Source organism: Corythoichthys intestinalis, chromosome 13 (genome assembly GCF_030265065.1).
Source record: "Corythoichthys intestinalis isolate RoL2023-P3 chromosome 13, ASM3026506v1, whole genome shotgun sequence".
NCBI classification, from domain to species: domain Eukaryota; kingdom Metazoa; phylum Chordata; class Actinopteri; order Syngnathiformes; family Syngnathidae; genus Corythoichthys; species Corythoichthys intestinalis.
In genome coordinates this window covers 38422757-38450683 of record NC_080407.1, presented here as the reverse complement: position 1 = coordinate 38450683, position 27927 = coordinate 38422757, and the positions used below count along the sequence as shown (strand labels likewise).

Genomic DNA, 27927 nt, shown 5'->3' with positions numbered 1-27927 from the left:
CGCCGAGTTTTGGCTGAAAGAAAACTTATTCTCCGTCAATTATTCCGACGAATGCAACGTTAAGCGCCACAGAGCGGTGCTGAACACAGTGAATGATTCCTGTAAAGAACTACACCTCCCATGATCCTTATAGGAGAAATGATAAAACTACGATCCCACTGTTGATTTTTTTCCCTATGTCATGTCAAAATATATATTAAATTGTATAACAGAAATATTTTTATTTTGAAAGGGAAGTTGTAATTTGAGCTGTTTTTGTTTTGTTATTGAAATTGGCGGGTTTTACGTTGTGATTGGGCGGGAGACTGTCTTTCCCATCATGCAATGCTGGTCGGAAAATAAAAAGGCTGGCCAAGGTGGAGCAGTTTTTTCTTTGTGCACGTATTGTTTTTCCTCTATTTCAGTCACTTAACTAAATCGAAGTCTCGACGACGTGTCCAGCATTAGCCACATTACGGACTCAAACATCAGTCTTCAAGTCTGGGCGCTCGTTGAAGTTTTGTCTACTTTATCCTAGTCGAGCTGGACAACCGCTAACAAAACTCTACAAGGCACGTCGTCAAGCGTTCAGAGATCAAGTGGGGAATATGTTCGTGAGAACTATGCCGGCTGCAGAAAAGTTCCAGGAGTGACTTTGTGGAGTAAAAGAGGAGCCCCCACGCCACGAAGACTCGACTATGTGCAAAATGATGCACGCAAAGGTTGTTCTTCGCAGACTCGAAGGTTGGTTCACTTTCGATGATACGTCTACTGTACACCAGTGTTCCCTAAGCTTTTTGCGCTACGGAACAGTGTGATGTGGGCCTTATTTTCCTGGTGTGGCAGAAAATGACGGTAAAATAAACACCAAGGGGCTGAAAACGAACAATAAGTGCATGGAAAATGTAGATCTCCATACGCGGAATTGACCTTTTTTTTTTTAAAACAGCGGCCTTTCCTAAAACTTGACTTGGCATGATGCCACGAGGTACGATACTCTCCATGCATTCGGTTTTGTTGCCTCGTTTGCCAGCTTTTAGGATGGAGTCTGTTGTAGGCTCCTCTTCTGGCTCTTTCCTCGTAAAAAAGCTGTCCACAGACGTCGTCGCCCGCAGCACACAGCTAAAGTTACTGTTTACATTGCAGGGTTTATCCTAAGATTTTTGAAGCTGTGGTGCTCGTGGTGGGCTGCATCGGAGGTGTTGGAAAATATTTCCATTTATTCATAATAATCACACCTGAAAATGTTACTTTTCTAACTTATTCACAGGCCCTTTTGTCTTCTTACCGCCACTTGTAATTTGATCAGGGTGGGGGTTGTACATTCCAAGCAACAGCCCCTCCCCAAGGAGAAGGGAGAAAAAGGGATTTTGGCGGGGAGAAGGGAAGTTTTTTGTGCCCCAGCGCTGGTGTTTGTCTTGTCTGCGTCCAAATGTAAATTTTTGTTCTTTTTATTCCTGAATTCTGTGTCATCATCTCCTGTTCGTTATAAGAATAAAACAACCTGTAACATGGATTAATCGACTATTTTCCTTCAGAGGTGATCAGCTACACCAAGTCGTGCCGTGGCAAAATTGTTTCATTTCAAGACAAATGAGAATTAAAACAAAATTTTTTTTATGAACAATATTAATTTTTTTCCAATAAGAACCATAAAAAAAAGATCTATTTGCAAAGTTTCATTCTGCCTGGGAACACTTGATTTTCCTAGTTTAAAAAAAAATAATAATAATTTGACGTCTCTTTCATTAGGGAAATCGGCAATAGGTGGTCTATTTATAGTCAAAGTCAAAATATGAAGGATTTCCTTATTTGTAAAACGGATTCGAAAACACAAGATACCTTCAATATTGTTGATTTTTAACGGAGGCAGCAACACGCTACATAGCCTAAAGGACGTAGCTGCTCATTCAGGGAAATTAGTAGTGATGGAGAAACCGAAGCTTTCTGAAGCAGTGAATCAATATCAAGCAATGTGTCGAAATGGTTCAGTGCTACGAAGCATTTGACACAGTTCAGTTTGATGACATCTGCTGGACAAAAATATATTGAACTTTCATATAACCAAGTGTCATCTGAGCAGTGTTGTTAATCTTACTGGAAAAAAAGTAATTAATTATAGTTACAAATTACTTCTCCCAAAAAGTAATTGCGTCAGTAACTCAATTACCTGAATGTAAGAGTAATTAGTTACTTGGCAAAGTAATTGGTGATAATTACTTTTTTTTTTTTTTTTTCCCTCAAAAAACAAAACAAAAAAACATTGGCCACACTATGTGAAGTTTTTTGTGAAGGTTTTTGGTACAATTGGCCCGAGCCCAATTCTTTACCCTAATTTACCCTTTACCCTGAATCAACTGTTAAAAGTTGTTAAAATTGCTCCCATGATTGCATTAGTTCCCTTCTCTCTACTTTCGACATATGAACATTTTAAAACTGTTTCATCATTTAAAGATAGATTCAAGTCAAGATTTTGCCGATTTAGAAGTATTTTAGATAAAAAGTTACTTAGGTTCGCTAGGAAGGTTCTCTACAACAGAGCCGTCCTAAAAAAGCTACTGCTTTAAGATGGCGGCTGTATACTAACTCATTTAGTGCCATGTCTGTCATTTTTGCATCTAGTTATATCTATGTACAGTACATCGGATATCTACCATATCTATCATATCTACCATAACATGCGGGCGTAGTTTGTACTAGCTATCGGCTACAACATGTATTATTGGAGCTACCTAGCATCGCGTTTGCTCGGCGTCACAACTTTGCCTCTTCCCTACTCCTGCTCTGCCCTGTCGTCTCGGTGAGTCCGTCTCCCTCAGACTTTTCGACCAATATAGTAACGCATAGTAACGCATGCCTTTCCGTCCTCAGTAACGGTAACGGCGTTGCCAAGATGAGACAAGTAATTAATTAGATTACCCACTACTGAAAAAAATAACGCCGTTAGTAACGCCGTTATATTGTAACGCCGTTATTAACAACACTGCATCTGAGCAACTAAATATGTGGGTCGTATGGTGGTTACATACTTTGCCTAGTGTGCAACCAGTTGTGGGTTTGACCCCTAGCATTAAATTTATTTTTTATTCTTCCCCAGCTTAATTAAAAATAATAATATTAATAGCAAAAACAAAGAAAAAGCTGTTTTGTTACTTTTAAATGGAAAACGGAAATGCTTGTGGAATAGGGAACTCTTGATGGTAGGTTTATAGAATGCTAGTGACGCTGGGATGGGGATTTGGGTGTTTCACACATTTTTATTTAAAAACAAACTCATCTCAGCAGCATTTGGTTTCAGCCAGTTCCTCTTTTTGCTAATGACCTCCAGCTTTTGAGAAATACAAACACAAAAACTGACAAACAGACAGACACAAAAACAAACACAAAAACTGACTGACAGACACAAAAAGTAACTTGTGTGTGTGGGGGGGGGGGGGTGCGTGTGTTTGTGTGCATACTATATAAATCAGTGTATAGTGTGTCAATGAATGCCTATACTATGTGCATTTGAAAATTAATGTGTAATCTGATCTAATTTCACTTTACTCTCCCTCGTTTTCAATATGACGTAATGCGCGCAAAAGCTCTTCTCACAACCCACAACATTTTGAGGGATATTTCCCCTTTTTATAAGCATTGTGAGTTTGACTGAACCAAATTGACTGACTCGACCCCTCGCTACCTGAGTGACACGTCCACGGTCACGGCCGACACGCGTGTGACATCACAACGCTTTGCTTCCATGGCAAGGTGTTTTTCCACTGAATGAAGCGAGACATCAGTACAACGTATCGGAATACTTGTTGCCGCGAGCGCTTGACACTTGTCGGGCGTCTGCTTCGAGCGTGACGTCACTAGCTGTTCCACCGGATCCAGCGAGACATCGGGACGACTGATTCGTGATACTTCTGCCGCGAGCGCTCGACACTTGTCTCGAGCGTCTGCTTCGAGCGTAACATCACTAGAAATTAGCCCAGCGTCAGTCAATGTAAACAATAACGCTAGCTGCCCACTGCTGGCGGCCCATCGCAGCAATGCCGTACGGGGTATTTCCAATTGTTTTGCTCAGATGCTCATCCAGAAGGAAAGAAAATCACAATATAGCGATAATAATAAAACTGGACAGGATGTTATCATAGAAATCTATTGGAGCTAGAATCTATTTTCTTTTAAATATATCTATGTGCCCTTGTCGTTATTTGTATAACGTTGGCGCATCAGATTTGTTACTGGAAATGATGAGCCCACAAGCTAGCAAAGATGACTAAAAGGGGGTGGCGTGGCTCAGTGATAGAGTAGTTGTCCCCCAACCCAGAGGTTGTGGTATTCTCCGCCCTGATTAACTCATTTAAGTGTCCTTGAGCAAGATACTGAACCCCACATTCGTGTGTCAACAGTAGGTGGATGGCGAGATAGTGTAAAGCCAGTGCTTCTCAATTATTTTCTGTTACGCCCCCCCAAGGAAGATGTAAATGTTTCGTGCCCCCCCAAACTTTGCCTCCACTGTAAATAGTATCATTTCTTTTAATCGGGTTGTTCCGATCATGTTTTTTTGCTCCCGATCCGATCCCGATCGTTTTAGTTTGAGTATCTGCCGATCCCGATATTTCCCCATCCGATTGCTTTTTTTGTTTTGTTTTGTTTTTTTGCTCCCGGTTCAATTCCAATCATACCTGATAATTTTTCCCGATCATATACATTTTGGCAATGCATTAAGAAAAAAAATGAATAAAACTCGGACGAATATATACATTCATCATACAGTGCATATGTACTGTATTTATTGTGACAATAAATCCTCAAGATGGCATTTACATTATTAACATTCTTTCTGTGAGAGGGATCCACAGATAGAAAGACTTAAATGAGGATAAATGTGACTTTGTATATTGTGACTAAATATTGCCATCTTGTGTATTTGTTGAGCTTTCAGTAAATGATACTGCAGCCATTTAACCTCTGCCCAAATGCATGATGGGAAGTGCAACCATGACTGTGCGGAGGGGCACCAATTGATATATCTTCTCTGCGTTGGGAAAGAACATAGGGTGTTACTAAAATGATCAACTACTACCTTTCTTCCCCACATTGCCTCCCACGTTATTTTTAATTGCTGAGAGAGGTATTTTAAGGCTTTAGCCACATAAAAAATGGCTCCAAAGGCTGTCAAAATTCTCTCTACTTATTATACGCTACCTTTTAGCGCTATCTATAGGTAAAACGGCGTTTTTATAGATTGAACGAGACAATGCATGAGTGGGTCATGCAGCGCATGTGTTAATTATTTAACGTGATTAATTAAAAAATATTAATTACCGCCATTAACGCAATAAATTTGATAGCCCTACTTAAAGCCTACTCTGGATGACTGTAAGACATTTTGTCTGTAACGTTAAATACAATTAGAAAACGATTTAAATAAAAAAAATATATATATTAAAAAAAGGCATGTCTGATATTTTTTTGCCGGTTCCGATACTTTGAAAATGACGTGATCGAATTTATTTAAAGATGTCCCGATCGATCATGATGCCGATCGATCGGGACATCTTTAAATATTACTATTATAAGTACGCCTCTGCCTCACATTGTGTCCTTTTTTCTATTAGAGAAAATAACAGAGATCAACTGATAAAGTATAACTTCATCAACATTGTTTTAACGCGTATCAATTTGCCAATTAAAAAAAAAAGTCACATCCGAACTGTAAAAATACACTCAAGGTACATTTTTGACCATTTGATACTGAAAAATAAAATCAGTAAATAATAACACATTCAAATTGATTAGAAAGATTAACTCATGAGGACAATATGCCAAAAAATTTGACCGAAAAAACAAAACTGAAGGAAAAAAAAAAAAAGTGTCTTTGGACAGAAGGACAGTTTTTATTTTCGCTGCTCACAGTATCACCTCCAGTTTGCAATGGTGTGGGGTTATTTTGCACTGAGCATGCTAACAGGGCTCACTGGTTTACTTGTATAACACTGACAAAGCGAACGATTGTTGGCAATATTCGCCACGTTTTCGCTGAAAAACAACCAAGCGGCTTATCAATGAGATTGGGGTCTAATGTCTTTAAGTGGTGTCTTAATTGATTTGGCTTACGGCTGTCCACTAAAATCATTTTTAGACACAGTAAACAGTGGTCTGTCCTCATCTACCACTGTATTAAATGTCGAAGCCAAAAGGTAAACGGCCCGAAAAAAGCGCATTCTCTGCGGCCGAGGGAGAACCGTAGGTGAGGGCGGTCGTCGTGACGATGCCAAGCCGAAAATGGCACTTCTCGGGCGGACACGTGAGAACCGGAGAATACAGTGGGTCGCTGCGTGAGTCCGGCTGGAAAACAGCTTTCGAAAACTGCACACAACTCTTCATATCTCTCTTCTGTGTGCTCTTGCTTACTTCAAAAATACTGCGCAAACTTTGAAAATGAGAGCGCCACTGCCACCCACTTAGTGGATACGCAAGTACACTTAATTCTAGTATGGCAAAAAAAAAAAAAAAAAAAAAAAAGCATGTTCCCCGAGGTCACATGCGCCACCCATGGCATCGCTCTGCGCCCTCCTGGGGGGGGGCGCGGCCCACTATTATGGATATACTACTATGGAAAGGCCCAATACAAGTATAACACCATTTGCCATTTAAAAATACTGACGTCTTTGGACAGCTTTTTACGGGGAAAAGGCCACCTGAAAAAGAATCCACTCTGCATAATATGTGACCAAAAGTTAGCAAACAACGGCAATGAGGCCTTCAAAGCTGCTTTGGCACATAGAGACAAAGCACCCTGAAATAATGGATAAGCCTTTAGAATTTTTGAAACAAAAAAGCACGAACACGAAGGGCAGAAACAATTAGTGAGGGCCTCCAATCAACAAATGCAAATACACTGAGAGCATCATACCCCGCGGCGAACCATAATGCTAAAGCCAAGAAACCTTTCACAACTGGAGAGGAATTGATTATGCCTGTGACCTAGGGTATTTGCCGTCAAGTTTTATGAGAGGCCGCTGTAAAAAAAAAAAATTGGTTGATTCAGCGTGTAGTAAGTTACATTTTCCCTGCACTTAACGATCGTTTTTAGTCCTGTCGTGTATTTTATATTTACTGTATTTTTCTGGGCACGGTGGCTGTGTGGTTAGCACAGCCGCCTCACGGTTCTGAGATCAAGAGTTCAACCTCAGGCTCCGGCCTTCCTGTGTGGCGTTTGCATGTTCTCCCCGTGCCTGCGTGGGTTTCCTCCGGGAACTCCGGTTTCCGCCCACGTCCAGAAAACATGCATTGATTGATTGTTTGATTGATTGATGCATGGCTGATTGAACACTCTAAATCAGGGGTGTCCAAACTTTTTGCAAAGGGGGCCAGATTTGGTGTGGTAAAAATGTGGGGGGCCGACCTTGGCTGACATCCTTTACGTAGAATAATATATTTAAGCAAATTTTAGCAAGCCATTCTGAGTGTCACATTTGCTTCATTGTTATTTTTTTTTTAGTGCTGAAACGATTAATCGATTAACTCAAGTATTCGATTAAAGAAAAAAGATTTGAATTAAATTTTGCTGCCTCGAGTATTCGTTTAATGAAAGTGATACACTGCCCTGTAGTCCGCCTCATTTCACATGCCTGAATCCAGCCGCTCCAAGACCAACATAAGCCAAGCTTTTATTTGAGTTAGTTTTTTTTTTAAATGCATTCATAATTTAGTTTATTGGTATATTTAGCAGTTTCTTGTTTTTTGTTTTTTGTGGGATGTGTCTGAACCATTTGTCAAGAGCAAAAAAAAAAAAAAATGTCAGCGTTTTATAGCATTTAAGCTAGCAGACTTTTGGCATGTAAGTTAGCCATTGTTCTTTTGTTGATCCTTATTTATTTTTTATACCGTTTAAGCCTCAGCTCAGATATTTTAATTTTTCATGTTCCTTATCCGATTACTCGATTATTCGAACTAACTAGTTCATCGGTTAATCGACTACTAAAATAATCAATAGCTGCAGCCCTAATTTTTTTAATCAATAGTTTCAACAATCTCGCAACTAGCCTTTGTGGCGTTCACTTTCGACTCTCGGGTTCTTGCGAAATACTGCTGCTGTAAAATTAAACTAGCTTCCAGTTGCTTCAATTTCTCGCTATGTATCTTCCCTGTAATCTTTTCGTAAAAGTCAGCATGATTTGTTTGGTAATATCGCCTCACATTGAACTCTTTAAAAACAGCGATTGTCTCTTTGCAAATGAGGCAGACACAGTTGTTGCGTATTTTAAGTGAAGAAATAGTCCAATTTCCACCTATCCTTGAAGCGTCGGCCGTCGCAGTCAACTTTTTGTTGTTGTTGATTGTCGCCATTTTAGAAAATTGGGAGTAAAGGGTCACACAGGGTAATGTTTCTTAGAGTGCTGCTGCATTTTAGTTGGTAAATGAGGAGCAGCATTTATTGTGTAAGCTACTTCATATGCTGGTAGCAGTACTGCTGACCAATTTATGAAGTCTGTGTGCGGGCCAGACGTTAATGATTATTATGACAGAGGCTGGGGGCCGGTTGAAATTTGACCACGGGCGGCATTTGGCCGGACTTTGGGCATGACTGCTCTAAATTGTCCGTAGGTATGGGGGTGTGTGTGAATGGTTGTATGTCTCATTGTGCCCTGCGACTGGCTGGCAACCAGTTCAGGGTGTACCCTGCCATCTGCCCGTAGTTCGCTGGGATAGGCTCCAGTACCTCCGCAACCCTCGTGAGGAAAAAGCAGCATGGAAAATGAATGAAGAATGTACTTTTCTGCCGTTCCGTGGAAAAAAAGACCCACATCACACCGGTCTGTGGTGCAAAGAAGGTTGGGGACGACTGGTTTACAATGTATGCACAGTACGTAACAGCTTACAGCTACATTACCCTGACATAATGACACGACTTTTTTTTCTGTTAGCAATAGTACGACTTTAATCTAGTCATTCTTTTGCCTTTTAAATTTACTTGGCCCGAATACTCTGCCGTACGATATCACCACAACAATAATAGTCCTTCTGTTAACAGTAGGGCTGCAGCTATCGATTATTTTAGTAGTCGATTAATCGATAAACCATTAGTTCGGATAATTCGATAAGGAACATGAAAAATCAAATTACCTGAGCTGAGCCTCAAATGGTATAAAAAACTAAATAAATGAGGATCTATGTACAACAAAAGAACAATTGGCTAACTTACATCGCAAAAGTCCGCTAGTTTAAATGTTATAAAATGCTAACTTTTTTACAATGCTCTTAACAAATGGTTCATACACATATTCCCACAAAAATTGGCTAAATATACCTACAAACTAAATTACGAATGCATTAAAAAAAAACATTAGCTCAAACAAATTTAGCTTATGTTGGTCTTAACAGGGAGCACCTGGATTCAGGCATGTGAATTGAGGCAGACTAGAAGGCAGTGTATCCACCCAATTCAATAAAATTAAATGCAAACACTTTCAAAATAAACCGTTACAAAGTCACTTTAATCCTTTAACACCGAACGTGTCGGCAGCGACTCGTTTACGCGTGTCGTCTTTGAAGCTTCGTCACGCTGTAATTACGTCACCCACGTGCCGCTGGTTAGTCTCATTTGAAAGTGCGGAAGTTGATGTCCACATCGGTTTTTATTTGAAGTCAATCGAGCAAGAAAAACGGGAGATGATGTCATTTGAGTTTTATAGTTTTATTGCACTCATAAATATGCATTAAAACGCTGCATGTACCATGTATCTATCTCCATATTTCCATCATTTCTTGTCCTTTTTCGAAACCGAAAGCAGCACAAAAGACTACATATCCCAAGATCCGTTGTGATGTCAAGAAGGACGAACCGAATGTGAACATTTTTAATAAATTGCCGAGGTAGGCCCCAACTAAGGAAAAGGAGGCATGAACACCGGTTGGATTGCGCGAGCGACTTTAAAACGTGCAGAATGAATCGAAAACTGAATTTAGCGCAAGCTAATGCATTTTTTCATCAACTCAAGGAATAGGATGAGCTGCATTTGTCGTTGTTTGCCTCGGATTAGTCGGCGTCTCGGCGAGTAGAAGTGACAGCAGCGCTCAAACGGCAGAAGAGTAGGCTGTGTGACGTTGTATGTGACACAGCTCGGTGACCTGTTCAAAAACAAACTTTATTGAGTGCGCAAAAAAAAAAAAAAAACTATCGGGTCGCATGCCTGAAAAAATTGAATTGAACTGAACTACTTGTCAATATCTTTGAAAATACTTTTTTTTCAACGTTATATATATTTTTTTCTTCACTATGAATCTTTTCAATTTTTATATCGATGTGTGTTCGAGAAGCTTGATTGCATGTACGAATACTTTAGATAGTAGAGCTGAAACGAATACTCGAGCAACTCGAGTAACTCGAGTTTAAAAACTGATCAGAGTAATTTTATTCACCTCGAGTAATTGTTTATTTTGACAGCTGTAAGCATCACGTTTTGCTCGGACTACTTTTAATGCGGGACAACACGCTGATGTCACGTGCGTAGAGGAAGAAGCAAAAAAAAAAAAAACTTACTGCAGCCGACAACCGCTACAAACGACGCCGACGTTGCTAAATACTAGCCCGCACATGCTACGTTAGTTGCAGCTAGGGTCTGATGAGTCTCATAGAGATCACATGTATGTTGAACTAGATGCACAATGACAGACTAGGCCGTGTCTGGGCAGCGTTGGCAAACAGCCGCCATCTTAAAGCAGTAGAGCGCCAAGCGCTAATAAAGAGCGCTAAGCGCTAATATATAAGATTAACATTACTGTCACTACTAGCTCATCTTACGTTAGCCCTGCGGAGGGCTAGGTTTCAATTAATTAAGACCACTTTCGATGCGTGGCTAACGTGTCTTACATACAGGCTTTAACATAACATAGCGTTGTGGAGTGATGAGTACGGTGGCTCTGAAGTGCAAAACACAACGGCAAATCAAAAAACAAAACGCCAAATTAAAAAACAACTGCAAATCACATAACAAAATAACAAATTAAAAAACAAAACGCCAAATCACATAACAAAATAACAAATTAAAAAACAAAACGCCAAATCACATAACAAAAAAACAAATTAAAAAACACAACGCCAAATTAAAAAACACAATTGCAAATCACATAACAAAAAAACATTAAGAAAAACTCAACTGCAAATCACATAACAAAATAACAAATTGAAAAACACAACGCCAAATTAAAAAACACAACTGCAAATCACATAACAAAAAAACATTCAAAAACACAACGCCAAATTAAAAAACACCATTGCAAATCACAAAACAAAAAAACAAATGAAAAAACACAACAACAAATCACATAACAAAATAACATTAAGAAAAACAAAACGACAAATCCGAAATGAAATTACATTTTATGCAACCGGAAAAGGTAGGGACCAGTCAAAATGTTAACTAGAGCTGAAGCGAATACTCGAGCAACTCGAGTAACTCGAGTTTAAAAAGTGATCCGAGTAATTTTATTCACCTCGAGTAATCGTTTATTTTGACAGCTCTAAGCATCACGTTTTGCTCGGACTACTTTTAATGCGGGACAACGCGCTGATGTCACGTGCGTAGAGGAAGAAGCAAAAAAAAATAACTTACTGCAGCAGACAGCCGCTACAAACGACGCCGACGTTGCTAAATACTAGCCTGCACATGCTACGTTAGTTGCAGCTAGCATCTGATGAGTCTCATAGAGATCACACGTATGTTGAACTAGATGCGAATTGACAGACTAGGCCGCGTCTGGGCAGCGTTAGCAAACAGCCGCCATCTTAAAGCAGTAGAGCGCTAAGCGCTAAAAAAGAGCGCTAAGCGTTAATATATAAGATTAACGTTATTGTCACTACTAGCTCACGTAACGTTAGCCCTGCGGAGGGCTAGGTTTCGATTAATTAAGACCACTTTCGATGCGTGGCTAACGTGTCTTACATACAGGCTTTAACATAACAGCGTTGTGGAGTGATGAGGGTGTCAAATAAAAACTCAATAATGCTAACTATCAATTTTAGCTCAGTAGTCATTGCTGGATAAAACACCAAGTAGCACTAGTCCCTAATGTGCTCCAATAGAGCCTGTATCATGCATTTATTTTGAACACTGCAAAAATTCAAAATCCTATCAGGACTTACAGTTTAGACTAACTTAAAACTTTACTAGAACTTAAAAATGGCTTGACACAAATAAAAATTTAATTGAAAAACGTGGGAAAAAATCCTAACTTTTAAGTGATGTGTGTTATCAAGCGTAAAGGCATTTTCAGGTGTGTGTATATATATATAATATACATATAGTGAATTAGTCTTTTTTTTTTTTTTTAATTCTAGTTACATCTGAGATGCAATTGTTGGCTGTTTTCAACAATATACATCAAAAATAAAGACATTGATTGACCGAAAATGTCTTGTTTTCTTATGTATATCTATAATTGCTCTTCACCTGAAAATATATTTGTTTTATCCGATTACTCGATTAATCGATAGAATTTTCAGTCGATTACTCGATTACTAAAATATTCGATAGCTGCAGCCCTAATGTTAACTCATCGCTGATTGGACGAATCCACCGGAAAGCGTAGTACTGATGAACAAGAAAGTTTCTCCGCTTCTGGCGTGGAATTTCAAAATGAGCCTTACCGAAGATGCGAACATGGCTGCCGCTATAAAAGAATATTTTTTTTCGGGGCATACGTATGAAGTCCTATTGGACATACTCGCAAAAGGTTTGTGAGACGCACGTACCACACCATGAGGCCAAATTACAACAGGCACATGGATGGCTACGATAAACTTAAACCCTTTGGCCTGGCTCTGGGTGTATGGATTCTCGAGAAGAATAATGTGGCTGGCTTGTGGCGCAACAAACAACAATCTGTCTGTAATCGCGTGCAATTATATTAATTGCGTCACGGGTCTTTGTGCCATCCCAATGAGAATGCGAACAGACCTCGGAACGGAAAATGGGACAATCGCAGCAATACAGTGTGCCCTCCGTCAACGCCATTTATGCCGGCTCATCCACCCACCTTTATGGATCATCAATCGGCAATCAGCGGATTAAATCCTGGTGGTCGTTGTTCAGAAGGTGAGTGTGTATATGAGAAGAAGACAGCATTTTAAACAAAATTGTGTATACCAAAAGCAAGTCATTCAAATTATAATCTTTTTTTTTTTTTTTTTTTTTTATAAATGGCCACATAAAATCTTATGTATCCCCGGGTCTCAGTTTGGGATAGACTTCTTTGGAGACCTGAGAGACTATGGAAGTTTCAGTGGAAGCCACGAACTGCCTGCTAGGATTTTGCTTCAGTGGTGGTGTACAAAAAGACCTGGATGAACTCAAGGACCACTGGAACAAGCACAGGATTCGTCCAAGCGGTCTTGCATCTTGTCCTGTAGAGATATCAAATGAACTATCTCTTGCCCCATAGGTAATTGTTTCATGTTGAATTGTATCACATTTTACGTCATAAAATATACACATTATTAGTCTATCAAAGTGTGTGAATTGTATACATGGGTAAAGCAATTTAAGAATAAGTGCTCTCCTTTAGTTTACTATTCCATCACTGATACGCAATTATTTGGGACTCTGAAATATATCAAAGTACAGTTAAATGATTCCATCAGAACTAGGGATGGGAATTGATAGGATTTTTACGATTCCGATTCCATTATCGATATTGCTTAACGATTCAATTCTTTATCGATTCTCTTATCGATTCTAATTTGGGGGGAAAGAACAACAAACGTTTTGATTAGCATCGAGTTTGTTTAATCAGAACTCACAACCTTACAAACTCACAACGAGATCAAAAGAGGCCCAAAGCCTCAATGTTAACTGTGGCAATAAGTGGCAAATACACAAGAATGTGTAACATTTTACTGAAACATTTATCTAATAGAAATAAAAAATATTGGTATATATTGGGAGATAGATTGTTGTTCTGCGTTTGGCAATATGTGTTAAAGCAGGGGTCCCCAAACTTTTTCCTGTGAGGGCCACATAACTTTTCCCTTCTCTGATGAGGGGCCGGGGTCAGTTTGTAACAAAAAAAGTGTGACGATTGCAGAAGTGCATAAATGTAAAAAATTATTGTTTTTCAGAAAGCCACAATCAAATAACCCTTTCTGGATTCTTCACGGAATGAAAGTTAATAAAACAAAAATAATAATATAATAATAATAATTAATAATAAAAACACTATTAATTAAATAGATAATAACCAAATAACCCGCTCTGAATTCTTCAAGGAAAAAGGCCAGGAAATAAATAACACGATTGAGAAAAAAAAAAAAATCAAAATGGCCGGACCAAATGTGGAGGCGGGCCGTATTTGGGCCGCGGGCCGCAGTTTGGGCACCCGAAGAGATGCCGCATCCAAGCGTCTGAGCGTGCGAAGTGAGAGAGGGAAACACTTCTACGAGCCTACGTTTTTTGTTAATGTTAATATCTACAGAGGCAACGCCTGTATGTATAATCTTTTGTGTTGTTGTTGTTGTGTTTCCACTCGCGATCGGACACTTAAATCCAGATGTGTAGTGGTTTGAACGATGTGCTAATGCTAGCGAACGAATGCTAACCATACTGTTATTAGCAGCTAATCATCGCTGATTTACGTTGATGCAAACCTGTTTGTTATTGGGGACGAAATTGATTTGTTTCATTTCTATTTTTAGTTTCACTCTTCAAGTGATGGTTGAATAAAGTCAGCAAATTATACCAACGTCTTCTGTATCGTCATTTCGGAGTTTAGCTAGCTGTATAGCTGTCTCTGTGAGGACAGTGCAGTCTATTCCCTCCCGATGCAGTTATCTCCACCTTGCAATGACTGCAAGTCGCTTTGTTGTAATTTTTCCTCGTGAAGTGAAGACACACTTTCGAGCGTTTGAACCTACGTGCTGTCATTGTTATGTTTATGGCTGCAATGCTCGTGCTTACCCGTCGTAACCTTTCATTCTCACACTCTTTCCTGGTGAAGTGTAGTCCAACTTTGGAGCGAGTGGTTCTTGGCGCCATGCTAGTTTGATGCGTCTGGACAACAAGACACGTCACGACGCAATACGCGTCTTTAGGAATCGTTAAAGGGATCGTTAAGGCTTTTTAATTGTGATGTCGAGGAACCGGTTCCGAATTGGAATCGGATTTCGATTCCCATCCCTAATCAGAACTGATTTTCCAAACAAAATGGGGGAAATGCTGTCAATTTAAACTCATTTAGTAGTGATGTCTGAGATTGACGTCTAATTTGATCTGTGTAAGGAAACCTTAATCATATTTTCTCATTTTGCATATATGGTTCCAGAGACGGTGGATTTCCTGTTGGGAGGAAACTGGATGTGTTTCTTGAGGCAAGGCAAACCGTAGGCTTGTGCAACGACACAAATATTGAAGAATACCTACAGCACGCTGCTCAGCAAAATTGACTACAGCGGCCACAGGACTGGAAGTCACCCACAGAATTGTATTTTACTCTGAAGGAAATAGCTGGGTTGTAGTATTTTTGAAACTCGCTCATAATATGTGACTTTTCTTTCCTCACAATAAATTGGCTATGGTAACATTTTACCTGGTACTTATTATGAAACCCAAAAAGTTAAGCACAAAGAATTTTAGGCCACTTCCGAGTAAATGTATTCAAATGTATTTAAATGATTGTGGTCAGTGAAATTAGTAGTTAATTTCTGTATGTATTGGCTGACTTGAAAATGTACAGTTAATGAATACCATTTTCCAGTACATGCATAGCAACATGGAATGTTTAAAAACATATATACTAGAAAAATGAGTTAAAAATTAAGTCTGGCACTCTCAATGAAAACTTTATTAATGATTTAAAAATCATGAGAAAAAAATAAAGCTAGGTGCTTCTCAGAACTTAAGTACCAGTTTCTGCCAAAATTTCCTACATCGGCGAAATGTTCTACGAGTCGAATTTGACACCCAAAGTACTACTTTGCGCTTTCAACTTTTGTTTAGATGCATACAGGCAGAACATACTAAAAAAAATGCCTTAAGAAAACTTAAATGTAGTAATAAGGACAGTATTTTTGAGGCAATAAAAAGGTACTAAAAAACAAAAATAGTGTTTACTCGCCACTTCTAACCGATGTGCGCATTAGAGCCTAGTTCGGGCCTAAAAAATCCAGCCCGACCCGACACGGCCCGCTGGTATTGAGGCCCGACCCGGCCCGAGCTCGATCACTTAACTAGATTTGCAGGCCCGAGCCCGAAAAACCCGTTTTTTTTTTTTTTTTTTTTTTTTTTGAGTGACGCGGAAAAAACGCAGCAGCAGCAATTTATTTTCATTTCTTCGAGTTGGCAGAAAAAAACATAAGTTTTCTTAATGTTTAAATAATCTACATATTTTTTTTAGAATTATCAAAGCATTCACACAACGAAATAACGCTGGGAAAGTTTGTTAAACATATTTCTGAGTGTGTGGGATATTGTTCTCACATGGACGCGCCTCTCTGACAAGGAGAGGGAACAGGAGAGGGCGGCGCCTCGGCCGTGCAGCGGGAGGACAAGAAGAAAAAGCGGCCGGCGCCACGGCGTTCGTGCACACGCACAAGCAAAAGCGCAATACAGAGAGCATGCTCTCCATTTTTTTTTTTTTTTTTTTTAAATAATTTATTAGTCCGGCATGGCGGCCTGACCCGAACGTGAATGCTTAAATTGTGGGCACGACCCGACATTCGGGTCGGGTCGGGTTCGGGCACAAAATCTAACCTCTAGTGCGCATACGTGCTAATGCTTGCGCAAGCGCGCTGAGCATTGTTTAGGACGTTCCGCCGCGTAGTAAGGAATCGCTGAACACCGGTCAACAGTACCTGGTGAGAACTGGCATATTAATAAACAGAATAACATATACTAAACAGACAAGGCCACATTTGAGTCCACAACCTCAGAACTCTTAAGGTGCAGGGGGTTACTACTTGCCTAACATGCAGTGGTGCAAAAAGACTTCGACAAATCCTAAACTCTTAGTGCCATTGACAATGATAGACGTATAACCACGTGGCTCTTTTCATTCTTCTGCTGTGAATTTATATATCACCAGCAGACATATAATCCATTTAAAATAGGTGTGGTGACAGAATGAACATCCATTCCTTTGCTAACCCTCCCATTTCAATAGATTTAATGACTCAATGCCATTGACGACGCTAGATGTCAAATCGATAGAATTTTCAGTCGATTACTCGATTACTAAAATATTCGATAGCTGCAGCCCTAGTGTTGGGTATAATAAAACTTCACAAAGAGATATCCTCCAAACCCTTTTTGTGTTAGATGATTTTTTTTTTCTCACTATTTTGCACTGTATATAACCTGTATTGACCATAGTATGTGTAAAGGCCAAAAACGCCTATGACCATACCCGCTGTTTGTGTTGAATAGTCAAACGTAAAATTATTCAATCTTATTTTTTTCTATTAACTGTTTATCCTAACAAGTTGAATAAATATTATCAAGCTTCAAAACGGTTGGTCGAGCATGTTTGGTTGTCAATGGGACACCAACATTACAAATTTTGAAAAAATATTTTGGAATTTTTTTGTCTTTTTGGGTCCAAAATGTGGATTATAATTGGTCAGTGAAGAAAACAACAGTTTGGACATGAAGTTCAAGGTGTCCTGAAAAAAGGGACCCAACTTGGCCATTGTGAACAATTTTTTCTTTGAAATATAAAGGCACCATCAAATGCATGCAAATTCGGCCAAAATAGGCTTAGGTGTTAAAGGGTTAATTAAACGAATACTCGAAGCAGCAAAATTGAATTCGAATATTTTTTTCTAATCGAATACTCGAGTTAATCGATTAATCGTTGCAGCACTAGTTAACAGACCCTCGTACGTTGGCAACTTTTATCTTTACAAAATACTCATCTGAAATTACAACCAGTGACGTCGGCAACGAACAAATGCATGGCTAGCACGCGACGATTCGGGTCAAAGGCACCCCATAAAGAATGTAATTGTTAGTTGAATGTCAAAATTAAGGTCGTTTTCACAGGCCTCAAACAGAATTACATTCATTAACTTGAAATGCCATTCTGTGGATCTTCCTCTCGATTTCCAACTCTGCGATGACATCGTCAGGCACAAGCTTGCAAAAGAAGAACTGATGTGATTTTCAAAATAGAGAGTATAAAGGAACAATTTGTATTTGATGTGCTATTTATTCCAATTTGTATTTCAATATTTTTTCATTCATTTCAAAATTTATTCCATTCTTGCACTCTCGTTCCCCTTGTAACTGCATAAAATAATTCTGTCATTGGCTCATCGAACTCAATGGACGAGGTTTGAGCTTATCAAGTTTGAACAACTTTGCAAATGAAGAAATAAGATTTGGCCCGTGTGTTTGTGGTCTTGCAGATCGTCTTGAGCACCAGGAGTCTGCATGCGTCAAGGGGGAGGAGGAAGAGTGTCCATGCACCAAGGAGAAGGAAGAGTCGCCATACATCAAGGAGGAAGAGTCTGTTCACATTAAAGGTATCGACTTGACGAGTGTTTGCAGATTGAAAGATTTCTTTCTCTGTTAACAAATTTACTTTGTTTGAAGTAATTACATGAGGTAGATATATTACAAGTATAAAACAGACACACTGAATGGCGCAAACAAGAGCGTAACGCTGTGTCAAACACACTGACAACCAGGGGCGGACTGGGACTAAAAAGCAGCCCTGGACTTTGACTCAGCCCAGCCCACAAGAATCGCTGTACGAAGGGAACTAAAGATGTGTGAAATTTCTAATTCCTAGATTATTCACGATTCGGCCGCTGAAGTTTCGAGAATGAATTACAAACATCCATATTCCTTTTATTTAAATATGCTAAGCACAGCGGAACTAAAACACAGTCACCGCGGTCTTCGGAACGCAATAAGGAATGGACCTAGAGTAAAAGTCCATCACAACTCATGGCACTAGATTAAAAAAAAAAAACCAAAGCCGCTACAAACTACACCCAGTTGCTACAAACTACGCCCGCATAATGCTACAGTAGATATCACATGTATATAGAACTAGATGCGAAATGACAGACTCTGCGGCGTTAGCACATGTATAGAGAAGTAGATGCGAAATGACACACTCACTGGCGTAAGTAAACAGCCGCCATCTTAAAGCAGTTGACTTCTGTTTGGGTTATTAATTTGAGCCCAAACGAAAGCCAACGCAGCCTAATGAAAGGATCATTGCGGGGAGCAATCACACTGATGAAACACCGGCCGGCAACAGTTCGTGTGGGAACACCAAATGATTTGTTTTGCGTTTCTTTTTGTGAAGCTGATACACCGTGGCCGCAAAATAATGTATCGAATAATTATCATTTATTGTGCTATCATAGGTTTTCGCTCTGCCAACCGACACAAGTATGAATGGGATTAGAGGATTTGTTCTATATATTTTATGAGTGATAATTTATAAATGTGTCCAGTCCTATATCCAATGTGTGATGTTTTTTATTATTAAAGAATACTCACTCTGGCCATTTCCCTCCTTTGCTTTGCCTGGTGTGGTGGGGTGGTCTCATCAAGAGCCAGTCGTTGTCCTCTTGCTTGATATCTCGGGACATGGCTGCTGGTGTAGGTGGGCACCGCATCTGCTTTCAGCAGCAATTTCTTAGCAAAACCTGATTTCATTTGTCCAGAGTTCGAATCGCATTCAGGTGTAAAATGCGCACCACACAAAACCGTGCCGGAGGCTGGGTCTGCAAAAATAGCCCTCTTAGCACGGACGAACTTTACTCATTGTCTGCGTAGTCCAGCTCTTTTTCTGGTGTTCGGGAAGTCATGGGTACTACATTGCGACAAATGGCTATTTGTACACCACATTGCATGACAGGTTTGAACCATTTTAGCGATTTTTAACAAAACGTAAAAATATAATCATGTTTTTTTTTTTTTTTTTTTTTTTTTTTTTTTTTTTTTTTAAGAGTTTAAAAATCAACACAACCCCCCATAGGTATATAATAATAATGATGATGATGATGATTACCCTCTTTTAGCCATGCTTACAAATCAAAGCATGGCTATATATAACATAAAACTATAACACCACTAGGTAACGTAAAAACAAAAATACATTGTAATGAAAAAATCCAAACAATCATCATTAATTTATAACAGTATGCGAGCTAAATCAAAAATCCAAACAAAATTGAAAGATCCCTCTTTGGAAACTAAAAAACAAAATATTATTTCAAAAGTATAAATTACTAAATACATCATCATTATTATACCCTACAAAAACAAAATGAGCAAACCCCATAGAGGCAAACATTACCAACGTTAATAAATCTAATCCATTTGAAGACGCCTTTCTGGCACTCGGGAACAACATGTAATCAAATGAAAACAATCCTACCAAATATAATATTAAAAGAAGAAAACATAAGAAAAACTGGTGACAAATTCAAAGACGGAGAAAAGATAGCAAGTCCAACAAGGCTAGTTTGAAATCAGTATTGAAATGGCGAAGAGAGTCAGTTTTCCTAAGGTCAACTGGCAACAAATTCCAGAGCCAACAGCTGAATGCCCTTCCCCCATGGTCAGACGAAGCAAAGGTCCAGTATATTCTGCCGGCTGTGAAACAACCTCTGTTCCGCGATATCATCAGAAAGATTCAACCAACTCTTAGTAGGACTTCAGTATGTCGCTGGATGGATAAATAGCCTGGCCTAATGGGGTCTTTGCCAGTCTGATAGAAGGAATACGGTTCAGCCAGCCTGCTCCGGTCCAGTTGGAGTCCACCGGAAGTCTTTCAAGGGAGGCCTGCTAAGGTCACCATGGCTCAAGCTAATTTCGGCACTCTACCCCACCTATGGAGAAAGTGGTTGAGTAGACCTAACGAAGTCCTTGCCTGATGTTAAATTTAAACGCACAAAGCAAGGTATATCAAATCAAAAAATGGCTTCTATAAATTAAAAAAAAAAAATAAATAACCACAACTAAATAAAAATGTAAGATTAACCGAAGTCGCGAAAGAAAAAGAAAACATATTAAAAGGAAATCAGCTTCAAAAATTCATTATACAAAATTTCAAAAGCGAAAGAGATCATTTGAAACTTATCTTCAAAGTTAAGAAAAATGAAAAGCTAAAAAATTCCAAAGAATAAAAATCGGAAACCGAAAAATCAATAGTACTTGCTATTAGCCAAACAAAAGTACTTGAGCCTCAATTTATCAAAACCACTCGAACTTAAAAATGAAAAATAAAAACAAAAATGAAAAAATCAAAATCAAAATTGAAAAATCAAAAATCAAAAATGAAAAATCAAAAAATGAAAAATCAAAATTGGCGTTATTCTGGGAAATTTGTTCTCTCCAATGTAAATTTGAAATCATCATAAGCCATACGAAAACGCAATTTTCCCAACTTTACAAACAAAATTCTTACATGATTACAAAATTAACAATTTTCCCAGAATAACGTCGTTTAGCGTAATACCAAATAAAGTTTATTTCCTCTCTCAAATTTGTTTGCTCCCTCTTTAGTAATTTGTCAATTAAATTTGGCTGTGGCATCTCTCGACGAAACTGGCCACTTATTTCCCACTATAATTTCATTACAACAAAATTTACATAAATTGGACTTCTCTTCACATCCCAGATTCCGAAATTAATAAAAACGTTCATCCCATTATTTTGGTCACAGCTGAATTCAAAAATAGCCAGATTATATCAGCATGTGATCCAAAAGATTACATTTTAGCAAAATTTGGCATTTTCAAGTCCTTAAAAATCAAAATTAGATTGCATATCGTCTGATATTTCGAACGTGACTCAAGACAGGTCCCCTCTCATTCTTTCGTGAATCAATAGTTGCTCTTTGTCAATTTTAAGATTTACTTCAGCTGCTTCCACTTCCCCTCTTGCAACAATTCATTAATGGCTAATCACTTTACCATATTAATCTACCTGTTTAGTTTTCACTAACTCAAACTCTGCGTCCTACTCTGCACATCTGACTCTCTACCTTCTCCTGTTCTGGCCCCTTTCCCAAGCAAGGTGAGGAGACCTCACACACCCAACAGCCTAATTTTAAGGATGAGGAGTAAGTCACATGCAAACTTCAAAATGGAACAATATATAAAAACAAGTATGAGTACACATATTTGTAAAATTATTCATACATTCCTGTTCCTCTATCCAAAAACTTAACATACTGCGCCAAACACTTCACTCTTTCAACTTACTTGTCCATCCAAACCACCAGCCGAATCGCGGAAAATCTTAAAATATCGCACGCCTCCACCTCTCAGTGTCCAATCTACATTAAAATTAATTAGTACTTTGTCACTTCCACCTTTGAATTAAATCATAAACACTGGAGTTTCTTGAGCGTCTTTGTGATGCCCTTGGTTGCCTCCTGGTTACAGGGGTGCTAGGGCACGTTAATAAAACCATTCAAAGCTACCTCAAATGTGATTGGATTCACCGTGATGCAGTCCAATGACAGCAGGTCCCTCGGATCACAGTGACCTGTATACAAAAACATTCAGTACCTAAAGAATACATGTCAAGGGGTATTTGAACTCATGTCCAATCAGTTGCCAAACGGCATTGTCCCACCATGGGTCCCAATTCTTGAGCTTCGTGTCTTAGTCATCAATCTAAATACTTATGCATTAGTCGAGGTGAGATCTGGTAGGCATCATAGGTTAGAAGTCGGGGAGCTTTAGTGGTTGGTGTGGAAGATGGGAATCTGTCTCGGAAAACAGCAAACAATGGAGTAACAGGAGACAAAATGTTCAAGTACAACAAATTTAAACCTAGGATAAGACAGAATGTCAACCAATTGGTGAAAAATAAACAAGTACATATCAGTCTCACTACAGCACCGCATGCCATAAATTATCTCCGTACCTGGATCCAAACCTCTCCGTCGATAGCCAACTCTGGCAGTTGTTTCTGCAAAAATTCAAAATCATTTAATAACAGAATAATAATATTAATAATTATAATAATAATAATAATAATAATAATAATAATATAAATAATTAATAAAGAAGTCAATTAACTCACCTTATTGATTTGGAATCATGAGGTAATTTCCAGGTGTTAGGGTGTATCTATTTAAGTTCCAACTTCTAGTCTTTGTCTGGGATCTTTTTTGGATTTGGTCACAGGATAGCAGCCGACGGGCCTTTGCCATCTGCTTTCAATTAGGGGAGGGGGTGAAAACAAGTCTGTGTCAACTATCGTGGTCATCCTCTGGGCTGGGGCTCTGCTGCCCCCCCCCTCCCTTTTTCACTGCTTCTGCAGTTCTCCTGTTACAATATTTATTTAATTCTAGCATAAATATAACAGCTGTGCCAACTGTTTCTTCATAATTGATAGATTACAGTTAAGATTTTGCCGATTTAGTCTCGCTTCAACAGCCTTCCAGAGAAGTTTATTATTATTAAGCTATTGGTTTAGAGTTCTCGGATGGAGTTTAATTTCGACATTTGTTGATCAATCAAATGTGAAATTATCTCCCACCGATGTTTTATTTTAAATAAGAATACTACCTCCTTAGCACAATATTTTTACAAATCACAACAATCCTTGCTCCATATTTTAATCAGATATTTAAACCTATTTTAATCTATGAGCTCGTGAATGAATAAATCATTAGTTTAGAGCTAAATAAACACATTAGAGAAAAAATGTCGTCTAGCAGCTCATTAGCTGGTCTTAAAACTTAAGGTAAACATATTTTATCAAACAATATAATCATTGTCTCGACATGTCATTTTCCGCCAAATTAAACAAATGTCATTACTTTTAAGGTTGTTTAACAAAACATTTTGAGCTCTAAAGATCATACCATCGATATCAATTAAGCTCACTAGTTTATTATTTATTTCACCTCACTCGCTTTTCATTTCATTCATAAATTCTATTTCAATAATCAGTTGTTCCCCATTACTATCAATTTGATATTATTTCTAGTAAAAAGAGAGGGCTTAATTATATTTTCAGTCTCCGTTGTTGTGTTTGGCCAGAACACAACAAGGGGGGCTCACAGCGGCCCGCTCTCCTAAATTTTGAACACCATCCCCCTTTTCTTAAACAAAGGCACCACGTGGCACACACGGGTGCCTGCCAGAATGTGAACAAAGGGCGCTTCATTTATTATCCTATACTCGATATTTAAGTATTTCAAAAATAATTACTTTGTTTGTCCGCGCTCCCTCTCCACTCACGAGAGCAGAATAAGGAGCGCTCACTTCACTCACAATTAGAGGAAAGAAAAGAAAGAGGACAAGGAAGAGAAAAGTTGGGGCACCCCACACACACTCACACAAACCAACGACAAATAACAAACATCTGCGGAACAAATTTGAGTAGCTCATGCCCTCGTCCCTAGGACCAGCGTTCATATATTAAACGCTGCAAAATGCACTTCATCATGGTTTACGCCAGGGGTCCCCAAACTTTTTCCTGTGGGGGCCACATAACTTTTCCCTTCTCTGATGTGGGGCCGGGGTCAGTTTTTAACAGGAAAGTGTGATGATTGCAGGAGTGCCTAAATGTAAAAATGTATTGGTTTTCAGAAAGCCACAATCAAATAACACTTTTTGGATTCTTCACGGATCAAAAGTAAATAAAATAATATTATATTGTATAATAATAATAATAATAAATAATAATAACTGAAAAAGAGGGTTAATTTGACTGAGGATCCCTCTGTGGGTGTGTGGTATAAAGCCAGCGACGCTATGGAGTTGTGACTCCGATCAGAGAATCAACAGGGGACGTTCAGGATTTATTTGTTTCCTTTAATGATGACGAAAGGAGTATGAGATTTATTTTGTTGTATTGTGTTTTCTGTGAATACAAGATAATCATGTAACATGTCAGTAATATAATATATATAACCTATAAACATATACTGTATTATAAACATATCAATATTAACAGTAACAACATTAAATAGAAATGAAATACACTGCTTACGTAATGCATACAATGCTAATCATTCACATTAATGAGCATACACATTAAGCAGGAAAATAACTAACAATTTAGATAAGTGAATTGGCAACAAACAAAATTCAGACTCCACCATGTAGCCAAAGGGGCCAACGATTAGCGCTAGCGGTTAGCACACGGCGGCTAGCGGTTAGCTCGTGGCGGCTAACGAATACAAGGGACCCTAAGCAGGTAACTAATCTGCCAAACGTGTTTATGCACTGCCAAGGCACACTTCTGCGATATACCCATCTCTGTCATTCACACACAACACTTGGAATACCACTAAACAGGACGCCAGCTTGACGAACGAACCGCAGGCAGTGAAAGGAAGAAAAACTGACTCATGTACACCAGCAGTAAAGGGAGGAGAGACAGTAACTCGTGCGCGCCAATGAAGGGAGGAGAGAAAGTGACTCGTGCGCGCGTCGCTTTTCTTAAAGGGCCAGTGTAGTAACAATTAAACTAAAGCACAAACATGCAATGGGGCTTTCCTACAATAACACCATTAATGAAATAGATTATAACCAAATAACCCTCTCTAGGTTCTTCACAGAAAAAAAGCCAGGAAATAAATAACACTATTGGGGGGGAGAAAAAAAAAAATCAAAATGCTCTCTGGTATTGTTATGGGGGCCGGACCAAATGTGGAGGCGGGCCGTATCCGGCCCGCGGGCCGTAGTTTGGGGACCCCTGGTTTACGCAAATCGGTCCGCTTTGACACGGCCGGAACTCCTCACATAGGGAGTTCTTAATTACTACACGAAATGGGCAGTCAAAGACTCCCGGAACTACCTCACATAGGGTGTTACTTCATGCATTTTGTAATCGCGATATATAAATAAATAAATAACATACACATTTAATTAATTCATTAATTAACCAATAATAACACAATTAATAATTAATTAATTTTCTTAACATCAATTCAATCCACTTTGGGACATCGGCATATTAAAAAATATTCATTCATTCCGCTTTTCCTCACGAGGGTCGCTGAGGTGCTGGAGCCTATCCCAGCAATTTAGAATGTTCAATCTGCATACTATGCATGTTTTTGGAATGTGGAAGGAGTGCTAACCACTCAGCCTCCGTGCCGCTATTAAAAAATAAAATTACCTTATCTTATATTGGCCCCTCACCGTCTGTCCCAAAGTGGCTTGTGTTCTCCAAATTCTGTGTCGCCTCCCCCGCTTCAAGAATCCTGCCCGACAACGCCATTTGAAGGAAAATAGTCGATTTATCCTTGTTACAGGTTGTTTTATTCTTATAAAGAACAGGAGATGATGACATAGAATTCGGAAATGAAAAAGAACAAAGACTTTACATTGAAAGACACACAGACAGAATAAACGAGACATGGCGCCGGACGAGACGAGAGAGCAAAAGTGTTTCTCTCTCTGCTTGGAGTCCTTTTCTCCCTCACTTGGGGGTGGGTAAATTTCCTTGGAATGTGCATTGTGAACCCCTAGCTAATATTTTCCAGATGTGTTGCTACTCGAAGGCATACACTGTCTTATGAGGGAGAATGCAATGTCCATATATAATTATTGTGAATAAATGGAAATATAAATCTTCACACACTACCAATCAGACGCCAGCCTCATCGCGGGCAGGGGAGGGAGCGGAAACAGAATCAGGGCGTCTGTCACTCACTTCCACGTGTGGCCAATAAGCAGCCAGCGTGCAGGCAGAGGGCAAGACTGAGTTATGTCACTTCCCGTTCACTGACTCTCCGTCCTACCGAGAATGCTTAGATGATTTGTTCTGCTAGACTGCTACGCTACTTTATAGTGCGCCTACACCGGCAGTCACGCAGCAGCGCTGCGGCAACGAACGAGCTAAGGACTGAAAGGAAAGGGCTTTATCACATATTCTTTCATGTTGAGCCTATCATATGCTACTCAAATGCACAAAAATCACCACATAAACACAGTGAGCAAAGTTTACTGTGCTTTTCTCAACAGACTCGAGACTACATATGACGACATTGTATCCACTTTACAGTACGTTAAAACCTTCGCCAGTAGCTACAAGGCGATAAGGCTGAGCTATGGAGACATCGCGGGGGCGGGCGAGAAAGCTGTCAAGAGACTAGCTGGACTTCGTGGCAGCGAAATTTATCTAATCTGTGCCCATGGAAAATGACTATTTAGTATGATCACCATAATACTGATTTGCTATGAAACGGTAGTTTCATGACATATTTTTCCCGAGAGTTTTTTTTTTTTCCCCCCGTGTCACAGCTTGTCGGGTTGGGGCGCAAATTAATTAACGTTGAGTCCATCAGTCCATCCTGTGCGACTAAAGCATCCAAAAATTACACGCGGGGACGTAGGATGTGTATATATACATGTATGTCTCCATTTTCTTAACATACCAATGAGAGTGGAATGGTTACATTGTAAAGAGCAAACAATTCTTTTTTTCGTCAGCATTTGGCGATCTGAGATCGGGAGGGGATGACTGCGTGGAGTTGATGGGATTATTTATATATTAATACCAGTGCAAAAATGACATTTCAACACGATTTTTAGGTAATATTTTTTCGAGTGTTGTTTTATTTATTTATTTTCGTGTCAGAGAAGCCAAATAATAATAATAACTTTTATTTATAACGCTGATTTAATATATTATTAATATACATTATAAATTGATTATTTCTTAATAATTTTTATATTTTCTTATTTGTGTGCAATAAATCTCACTCAACCGAAAAAAAATAGCCGAAGACAGTTTATTTAAATTCCACATTTATTTGTTCTTCAGCCAAAATGATTTGGTGGTATATCAGGTGGCTTTCACGAGCAGCCAGCTCACGTAAACACGCGTTTAAGCTACGAATACGGAAGGGAGCGTACACGCAATTTAGCGTGATTGAAAAAGTTTGTGCTTAAAAAAAAGGGGGAAATGTTTAACCGTTTCCTATATCAAAGTGAGGCAAGCACAAGCCATGGCTTTGATCCCATAG

At 39.0% G+C, this 27927-nt stretch overlaps 1 protein-coding gene across 2 annotated transcripts in view; it reads left to right on the top strand.

Annotated features, from left to right (window-relative positions):
• Nucleotides 1-414: 414 nt before the first annotated feature.
• Nucleotides 415-27927, top strand: part of LOC130927667 (oocyte zinc finger protein XlCOF6-like) — a 39579-nt gene continuing 12066 nt past the window's right edge. For both annotated transcript variants that reach the window (XM_057853610.1, XM_057853611.1), the window contains exons 1-2: nt 415-723; nt 18371-18487. In XM_057853610.1, the coding sequence (XP_057709593.1) occupies nt 678-723; nt 18371-18487 (163 nt within the window). In that variant the 5' untranslated portion in view covers nt 415-677. The remainder of the gene's footprint in view (nt 724-18370; nt 18488-27927) is intronic.